Source organism: Electrona antarctica (genome assembly GCF_951216825.1).
Source record: "Electrona antarctica genome assembly, chromosome: 2".
NCBI lineage: Eukaryota > Metazoa > Chordata > Actinopteri > Myctophiformes > Myctophidae > Electrona > Electrona antarctica.
The window spans coordinates 13326025-13335634 of record NC_136807.1 but is presented as its reverse complement, the minus strand read 5'-3'; the positions used below and the strand labels follow the sequence as shown (position 1 = coordinate 13335634).

Below are 9610 nucleotides of genomic sequence, written 5' to 3'. Positions count from 1 at the left end.
GTAACTGTAACTGCAACAATTGCATTCATTTTAAAAGAATGCACAGTGCAATATACTTCATTGTGCATTAATGACAATACAGAGAGTAATCTCTTAGAAGTGACGGTATAACTATAACATGTATATATGTATAATTTAATATTAATTAAGTCAAATGAGATGTATAATAGTACAGTAGCAGGCGCATTACTGCTAGAAATTAACAGCTGCTACGCATCAGGATTCCTGACATTAAAATACGTTGGATTGCTTGGACATATAGCTGCATAAGTTCAAAATGTGTGTTACAATTGCATGGTTACTGTAAATTCATATTGTGAGCTATAGTTGTTTATTTTGTATTAAATTATTTTTACATTTATTTGTATGCACACTGGACATGCCAGCCATGGCTTGGTATTTGCTCTATACACATTATTCCACCTCAAGAAAAGAAACTGGATGCAAATAAAGACTCAAATCACAGAAGGGAAAATCTGCTGTGTTCCACACGTTTTATAATGCTTACGCCAGAGCATGGGTTGTACTTCCATTGACTCTTTATCCATGAATAGCCTTTAAACTGGACACTAGAACACTGCAAAGATACAAACATACCTTTACATGCGGTGTGGGTATTAGGGATATAGAGAACTCGCCAGTTTTCCAACTCGCCGCATCGACAATTCTTCATCAAGGTCTTCATCGTTATGCTAACATGCTGTCTTCATCAGTGTAGTATGTCAAACCCACAGATGTTATTGTTCATTTCCAAAGTGATCAAATTATTTTGTGCAATTAAATGGTCAGCTAGATAATGATAAAAAGGTGAGTATGTGAATACCAATGATAGTGCCAATGATATTTCAGGATATTGTTTACTAATGAATTACATTGTTTGTTACTTTGGTGTTTAAACTTTAGCATTCACTACAATTCATCTAGTGTAAACTCTAAACAACTATGTTCTTTCTCTCTCTCTCTCTCTCTCTCTCTCTCTCTCTCTCTCTCTCTCTCTCTCTCTCTCTCTCTCTCTCTCTCTCTCTCTCTCTCTCTCTCTCTCTCTCTCTCTAGTACAAATATGAATTCTCCAGGCCAGGGTGTTAGGTACCAGACTGCTTCTCCTTGCCATTATTCCCAGTGTCCGCCTGCTGCTCATTCCTGTACTGCGGCTTCAGCCAGTCTTTCTCCGCGTAAGCCCTCACCTCCCCGACCGTGCTCCGCGCCCCCGCGTCCAGAGCGAGCAGCTTCCCGAACATCGCCATGGCCTCCGGCGTGAACCTCCTCCACAGAGGCGGAAAGTCCTCCTCCTCCTCGCCGTCGTCGGGTTTCGCCTCTCCTGCGCTCACGGCCGTGCCGCACCAGTCGGCGAACTCCTGGTAGAAGTCGTCGGCGTCGACGCAGCGCTCCCAGGGGAAGTAGCCCGTGAGGATGCAGAAGATGACCACGCCGAAGGCCCACGTGTCCAGGCTGGGCTCCACGCTGAGCGGCGGCGCACTTGTTTCCTCCTGGCCCTCCGGCAGCACCACGGCGCACAGCTCCGGGGCCATGTAGGGCAGCGTTCCTGTGATGAAGCGGATCAGCGTGCCCCGCTTCTGGGCCAGGCCGAAGTCGGCCAGCTTGACCCGGCAGCAGTGGCTGTCCAGCAGCAGGATGTTCTCGGGCTTGACGTCGCGGTGCACCAGGCCGTGCTCGTGGATGAACTCCAGCGCGCTGGCGATCTGGAGGACGCAGCGCTTCACCGACTCCTCTGGGATGCCCACCTGCAGGGGAGGACATTTTCTTTTTTTACCACAATGCAGTGGTTCTCGAACTTTGTTATGTCAAGGATGTTAGTCCGCGGACCTCCATTTGAAAAGATACGCCATGCAGGGACCCCGATAAGAGTGTGTTTGGTCCGACGTACTAACAGTCCGACACGCATTAGTCCGACACCCTACCCAAAACACAACCCTAGAAACCTAAGCTCACAGCCTGGAAGCCACGGGTTAGTTTTAACTGCATGCATGTCGTGAGCGTCGGTGTTGTCTGACTGTTAGTATGTCTAACCAACGTATTTTGACATGCATTAGGCTACGGACCCCCATCTAATGGCATTTCTATCTCTGGGACCCCAACTTATATTGTAAAATCACTGTTAATTTAACTCTGAGAGTGTACAAATGGAACCAAATGTTTGTACGCTCTCTGAGTTACAGACCCATAAGGGTCCATTCGGTTCATAACGGGACCCACTGGAACTGGTACCTCAAGTACCCCACTTTGAGAACGGATGCTATAGGGCTTGGATATGGATGTTCATTGAACATAATATGGCTCTTTGGCTCTAAAGAAAGAAAAGACAAAGTCACATGAAGCTCTGAAGCATTTCCATTCACTATAAAACCTGTGGAGTGTCACTGTGGGCTCGTCCTGACTGACATGTATCCTTCCTAAAGTTTAACATAAACCTGCCTACAATACCAATGATGTCACTGCTAGGCCATAGTTCCCAGTATACAGAAACTGTGCTATCTTATAATGAGCATTACAGAGGACTAGTAAAGATGAAAATGGGACTGTTTAATATCCACACCATTGGCCTTATGGGCAAATATTGTGTGTGTGTGTGTGTGTGTGCGTGCGTGCGTGCGTGCGTGCGTGCGCGCGCGCGTGTGTGTGCCTGTGCACGTGTGCGTGTGCGTGTTAGAGTTCTCAATGGGCCTGAAAATTAAGGCCCTGATCAGTTAGGGCCCTACCTGGGCCCTAACTGATCAGGCCCGAGGCCCGGCCCGACTAATTAGCATAGATTTTAGGCTGACCCGGGCTTAAAACGTTGGGTCGGGTCGGGTTTGGAGGCCCGAGGCCTGGCCCGGCCCTACTGTTTAGCATACATTTTAGTCCTGGCCCGAAAACGTCGGGTCTGATTTGGCCTGGTTGAGTTCGAGCAGAGTTTGAGAACTCTAGTGTGTGTACACCAGATGTTGTTGTCAATGAAGGAAACAGATCAGTTTCCATTCTTGAACCTTTGTTTCTTGTTTAGAAGAAGCCTTTAATGACTAAAGTCATTAAATACAAGCCACTCCTCCAGACCATCATAGAGCTAGGCTATAGGTGCAATCTACAAGTGTGTATTTTTGGAAGCCTAGATCCTAGGACAACAACTTGTGATGCCAAAAAAAGCAGCTAAATGGCTTGCAAAATTCTCTTTTATAGTATCGGTAGACGGTAGCCGCCAAATATGGCGAAGACACTGCGTTACTTGAAGGGTGTGTGGGTATTTGTCCAAGATTTGCTGACTGCATTTTGTACAGCACCTTGTACAGTCCTTTTATTGTATCTCTTATGTGGACATAATTAAATGATTAAAATGTATGCGTGCAAACGGAGCATTCCTCAGGCTATTAATGTCTAAAATACGATTTTTTTGTTTTTTAGTGGTCTAGGCTTAGCTTCGATGTCGATTAGCTGTTTTTTAGAAGGACGTCTAATAGCGACTATTGCTTGCGTGCGTGCGTGCATGTGTATTATTATTATGTTTTACTGACATAATACTCACCTTAGGTTGGATGACAGCAAACAGGTCCCTCCCGATGACCAGCTCCTGAGCGAAACCGTAGTGCTCGTTGGACTGGAAGGCGATGCCAAAGAGGCCCACGATGCAGGGGTGGCAGGACAGGTGCAAAGAGATGCAATACTCCCTCAGGAAGCCTTGCAGCTTTGTGGAGGATTTGGCCATCACTTTCAGGGCCATGGGCGTCCCTGCGTTTAATTAGGCCGACATCGTCAAAGCTCCACGCTTTAGTTCACTCACAGACAGGGACGTGCAGAGAGTGTTAGAGGGACAGGGGATGAAATCTCGTAAGAGGGCACTTTTGGACAAAAATAGCGAAAATAGCAGATCTACAAGGTCACAACGCGTTGCGTTGCGACGCGTTGAGAGCTTAAGGATCAGCTATTTCCGGGGCACAACCCAGCACTCTTTAGCTAGTGGAGATGTGGTGTACGACATGGATTTCTAAAAAATATTAGAAATAATATATATAAATTTGTTCAACGGAAAATTCTGCGTTCAAGTTCAGGAGACTGGAAAGGAGTGGCATTTGCATTTCTTTCACCATAGAAAATGCTGCATTCGCTGCCTGGAGAGGGCAGTTGTTTTACAGACGGGTAAAATGGCAGGGGCTGAAGCCTCCTTTGATGTCTATGTGTGCACGTCCCTGCTCACGAGATATTCATATTTTACAGAGTGACACTGCATTCCGGTTAGTTGTGACCACATTTTTTCCACACTGTTGGTATTTTTTTATAGACCATGATGCAGTAGCATTTCCGCCAACCATCACGCCTTGCTACAGTTGGAGGCCATCGATATTGTCCTTTTCTTTTTGCTGAGGTTTGCGTGATCTGCGCAAAAGGACAGTTAACCCATTTTGGGCGGGAACCCCTTTTGGTGTTTTAAACATTATGTTATAATTTAGCTATTGAAAAATAGCAGATCTACAAGCTCATAGCGCGCCACCGAGTGGCGCGCTACGAGCTTGTAGGTCTGCTATTTTTGAAAAATCGTGAAAATAGAAATAGAAAACTGGAGGATTTAGAAGGATTTTTTAAAATGTTGAGGTCAGGCCTAAATGGGTCAAATGATAAGGGACAATATCGGTGGCACCCAACTGTATGTTCCTTTATGTATTTACTGTATGCAGGCTTATTTATTCATTCATTTATCGTCTATTCACTGCATGATAAACAAGCTAGTGCTAAACTGGAACCGGCCGCTATAGGAATATGCAGGTCTATGTAAAAACTCAATTCAGTTTAATAATTACTCAAATAATACAAAGGTACACAATTGCAAAGTGAGTAACTAACTGGTAAGGTCAAGACACATCTAAGGACACTACTTGTGTTCGTGTATAGCCCAGCTGGTTCTCAATGTGGGCTCTGGGACCCCCAGGGATCCTTCAGGGGGTCCCCATGCAGCTAGATTATTTATAGGAACCAAATGGGATTCTGAGTTACAGATTTGTACATACAGATACTTTGTGGTATTTTTTTATATTGGCTAAAAATATATATATTCCCCATAACCTTTGATTGGGTGTGCAGGACGCATCCCCCCTAGAACCGGCCCTGTTATTATAGAATCATTGCTCAAGCCTACCTCTGTGGAGGTGTGTGACCAGCAGCACCTTGCCTACCTCTGTGGCTGTGTGTGACCAGCAGCACCTTGCCTACCTCTGTGGCGGTGTGTGACCAGCAGCACCTTGCCTACCTCTGTGGCGGTGTGTGACCAGCAGCACCTTGCCTACCTCTGTGGCGGTGTGTGACCAGCAGCACCTTGCCTACCTCTGTGGCGGTGTGTGACCAGCAGCACCTTGCCTACCTCTGTGGCGGTGTGTGACCAGCAACACCTTGCCTACCTCTGTGGCGGTGTGTGACCAGCAGCAGCACCTTGCCTACCTCTGTGGCGGTGTGTGACCAGCAGCACCTTGCCTACCTCTGTGGCGGTGTGTGACCAGCAGCACCTTGCCTACCTCTGTGGCTGTGTGTGACCAGCAGCACCTTGCCTACCTCTGTGGAGGTGTGTGACCAGCAGCACCTTGCCTACCTCTGTGGCGGTGTGTGACCAGCAGCACCTTGCCTACCTCTGTGGCTGTGTGTGACCAGCAGCACCTTGCCTACCTCTGTGGAGAGCAGCACCTTGCCTACCTCTGTGTAGGTGTGTGACCAGCAGCACCTTGCCTACCTCTGTGGCTGTGTGTGACCAGCAGCAGCACCTTGCCTACCTCTGTGGCGGTGTGTGACCAGCAGCACCTTGCCTACCTCTGTGGCGGTGTGTGACCAGCAGCACCTTGCCTACCTCTGTGGAGGTGTGTGACCAGCAGCACCTTGCCTACCTCTGTGGCGGTGTGTGACCAGCAGCACCTTGCCTACCTCTGTGGAGGTGTGTGACCAGCAGCAGCACCTGCCTACCTCTGCGGCGGTGTGTGACCAGCAGCACCTTGCCGTACTTCCCCCGGCCGATCTCCTTGATGACGTTAAAGTGTTCCTTGATCTCCAGGTGGCTGAGGCTCTGCGCCGTGATCTCCATCAGCTCGTCTATCAGGCTGCCGTCGGCCAGACCGTCGGCCAGACCCAGTTCAATCATCTTCTCTATCTGGCAAACATGTATGGGACGTGTCAAGACAAAATGTTGATACAGAGAGAGTCATGGCGGCAAGACTAACTGTTCAGGAGAGGAGAAAAACAGTTTTTTTTTAAAATATATATATCCAAAATTAGTTAATAGCACAGGCAGACTCTTCACATACTAGAGCATGTCAGAGCTGAAATTGACATGCAAATATGAAATAAATTCTTAAGCATGTAGCTAGGTGTAATGTTAGTGTCCACAGAAGTGAACCTTTCAAGCCTGTTTTCTCAACTCGCTGTTTTATGCATTACTGCCATATCTCCAAAGGGTCAAACTGAACAACCAATATGTCAATTTGAAGCTATGATTCCCTGCAAAAATGCAATGACTTTTCCTCGGTCAGAAACGGTCACAAATGTTAAACGTACAGTTTCATATTATGTACGTGAATAAATTAAATACAGTCATAATATATAATTTAATTAATTGATCACAAATTATAATGGTCAGGGGTCATCGGCTTGTGGTGGACATTTTTGTCAAAGTTAATTTTGCCTCGGACATGCAAAACGACCGGATAATAATATTACCATTTGGTTCCGTTTGGGTTAAAGGGGTCCTTGCATATAATAAAACATTTGAAAACTACTAGTACTAGTTGGACTATAATATGCCATAGTGTTGAAGTAAATAAGTGTCATACATATTCTGAAGAAAACCTGGAGACTTGACATTCAGTAATTGGGTCTAAAAAATCACACCCGTGTGAAGTGAGGGGCGCTCTCATCACCGTACATCATCCATTCATTGTCAATCTTTGTGTAGGACAAAAATAGCTGATATGCTCGTCCACATGTATGACGTATAAATTCTCCATTCATTGTCAATGGGAATTAAATGTTTGTGTAAGACGAAAATCTACACTGTAGCTGAATATGGGAGGGGCTAGCGCCCCTCAAAAAAGAAAATGAGACGTTTGCCACGGACAAGGCCAAGTCCCCGCCACGGTCACATGTGTCCATATATGGACATATCAATGACCCCTGATGATGACAGATGAATGATGTTGAATAACATCTTACATACGGTGTTGATTTGGTCGACTGATACTGTCACAAAAAATGTTCGTCAACTACCTTTTTTCACTGACGAAAACTAAGTGGAAACTAAATTTGAAAACTATGTTGACGATTTTGTCAACAAATAAAAACTAGACTAAAATGTTAGGAAGGGACTAGTGGACAAGAGATCCAGTGTAAGTCATTTACACTTGGTTGCATACTGAAAATAGCCGATCAACAAGCTCACAAGTTGTGAGCTTGTAGAGCGGCTATTTTCAAGTGTAAAATCAGTCATTACGGTATAGCATCAAGGCCCGCCAAAATACATTTTAGTATACATTTTAGTCAACTAAACTGTAGATTTAGTCGACTAAAATCTTATGATATTTAGTCGACTAAAACTAGACTAACACTTAAACAGTCCAGTTGACTAAAATGTGACTAAAACTAAATGAGAACTTTTCAAAAGACTATGACTAAAACTAAAATTAAAATGTGTTGTCAAAATCAACACTGATACATACAAGTATGTAATTACAACGTACTTGAACGCAGCCATGCAAATAATGTATTACGCCTCCATCTTATTCTGAATTGCACAAACTGTAGCCTATACTTATAAAGGTTTATTTGTGATTTGCACTCGGATCTTGCCGATATTTTCATGACAAAAATAGAAAACAATATATGCATTTGGCATTTATTATTGGAACTGCACTTTTACAATTATATATGTGTTTCATAGAAAGGAGTTCGAAGAGGTATATTTTAAATTTTAATATCTTATCCAACACATAGTTTTTATGTACTTTGCCGTATTACATTACATAAATTAATCTGTAAAACTACAACTATATCTAAACTATACCTGTTATAAAGAAAGACAAGAAAAAGACAGTTCTCAAAGTAAAAGGCCAAAAATGAAAAGTGCAAATTAATTAGGCTACTAATACTATACACCGTTGTGGTCCTGACTCTATCCTTTTGAAATTTATTTTTCAATAAAGTAATCAATCAATCAATCAATCAAAATAATAAACCTATAGCTTGAAGGTACTAAATCTGATGCAGTCTACCTGTAAACTAAATGTATGTAGGCCTACTGTAATAATAATACTAATAATAATACTAATAATAATACTAATAATTGTAATAATAAGGGTAATAATAAGGGTAATAATAAGGGTAATAAAAAAAAAAAAAAAATAATAATAATAATAATAATAATAATAATGGGGACTTTGGTAAAAACATTATGTCATTGGTGTCAAGGCTCACAGTCTGAATAATCATTGGGCAGCTCCAATACTAATGTTGAGTTAGTCTTCAGACACCTTTCAGTGAGTTGTGCTAAACTGCTGCATATGCAAAAGCTGCACAACACAATTTATTGCAGATGCTGAAAGGTTTACTGTTATTGGCAGTTGCGACCGTTATATGAAAGTGTGCTGTTGACACATGCAGTGACTGTGACATATATACAAATATGTGTTTATGATCCCTAGTTATGTATTTAAACAATGTGGATAGCAAGTGCATGCTGTAAAAAAACAACAACAACAGAAAGCTTAATATTACAACTTGATGTAACCTTTTTAAGCTTGATACCATGGTAAAAGATAATACTGCATGACAAAGCTTTAATTAATGATGAAAAAATAATTATAATGATTTCAAACATCATTGTCACACACTAATACTGTTAGTAACAGTGAATATTGTATTTCCAAACTTTGAGTGCAATTTCCACAACATTAGTTTGTCAAAAGTCAACAACAAGGAAAATGTACTCTTTGAGTATATCAGCATCAGCATTTCATGTCAGCTATATTTGTAACACCTTTTTCAGTCTTACCTTTTTTTCTTTTTTACGATCTGTTTGCAGAAATCGGTTGTGGCTGACAAAACTCCAAAACCACCCACGAACAAACACACAAACACACACGCACACACATTCACACACACACGCACGCAATGACTCACAGTCACTCCCTCGCCCACTCAGTCACACACATGCCACCGTGCGGCGAGGTGACGTGCATGTGGTCATCGATGTTATACGTTTCAGCTGCAGGTTGAATCTGGCTGTCCTTTCTTCACCTTCACTACAGTACAGTACTGTACTGTACTGTACTGCTGAGGCATGGATCAGTGTGCAGACGGAATGAACTCATGCAGCACAGAAAGAACTATCACACTGCCCTGAACGAGAGGTGCTGTCTGTCTGTGCACGGCTCTGTCAGCTCTGCTCAGCTTTGAACCACCAGTATGTGTAAGGGACTTAGTGAGAGCCCCTTTGACAGCTGATTACAGAGAGCCCCTGCAAAGGGCACTCATAATACAGCCACGCACACACTGACACTGTGTACACGCACACGCAGACGCACGCACGCATGCACGCACACACACACACACACACACACACACACACACACACACACACACACACACACAC

At 43.6% G+C, this 9610-nt stretch overlaps 1 protein-coding gene across 3 annotated transcripts; it reads right to left on the bottom strand.

The window, feature by feature from the left end:
• Positions 1-1056: 1056 nt before the first annotated feature.
• Positions 1057-9368, bottom strand: LOC306938476 (serine/threonine-protein kinase SBK1). 3 transcript variants are annotated; one of them, XM_079522680.1, is made up of 5 exons: positions 9352-9368; positions 9011-9278; positions 5935-6118; positions 3518-3720; positions 1057-1742 (listed from the first exon to the last, which is right to left on the bottom strand). In XM_079522680.1, exons 3-5 carry the CDS (start codon positions 6107-6109, stop codon positions 1083-1085), a joined length of 1038 nt encoding a protein of 345 aa, XP_079378806.1. In that variant the 5' UTR covers positions 6110-6118; positions 9011-9278; positions 9352-9368; the 3' UTR covers positions 1057-1082. The 3 variants fall into 3 exon arrangements, with proteins under 3 accessions (XP_079378806.1, XP_079378805.1, XP_079378807.1); XM_079522679.1 differs by lacking the exon at positions 9352-9368 and having other exon boundaries at positions 9011-9307; XM_079522681.1 differs by lacking the exon at positions 9352-9368 and having other exon boundaries at positions 9169-9307.
• Positions 9369-9610: the final 242 nt, after the last annotated feature.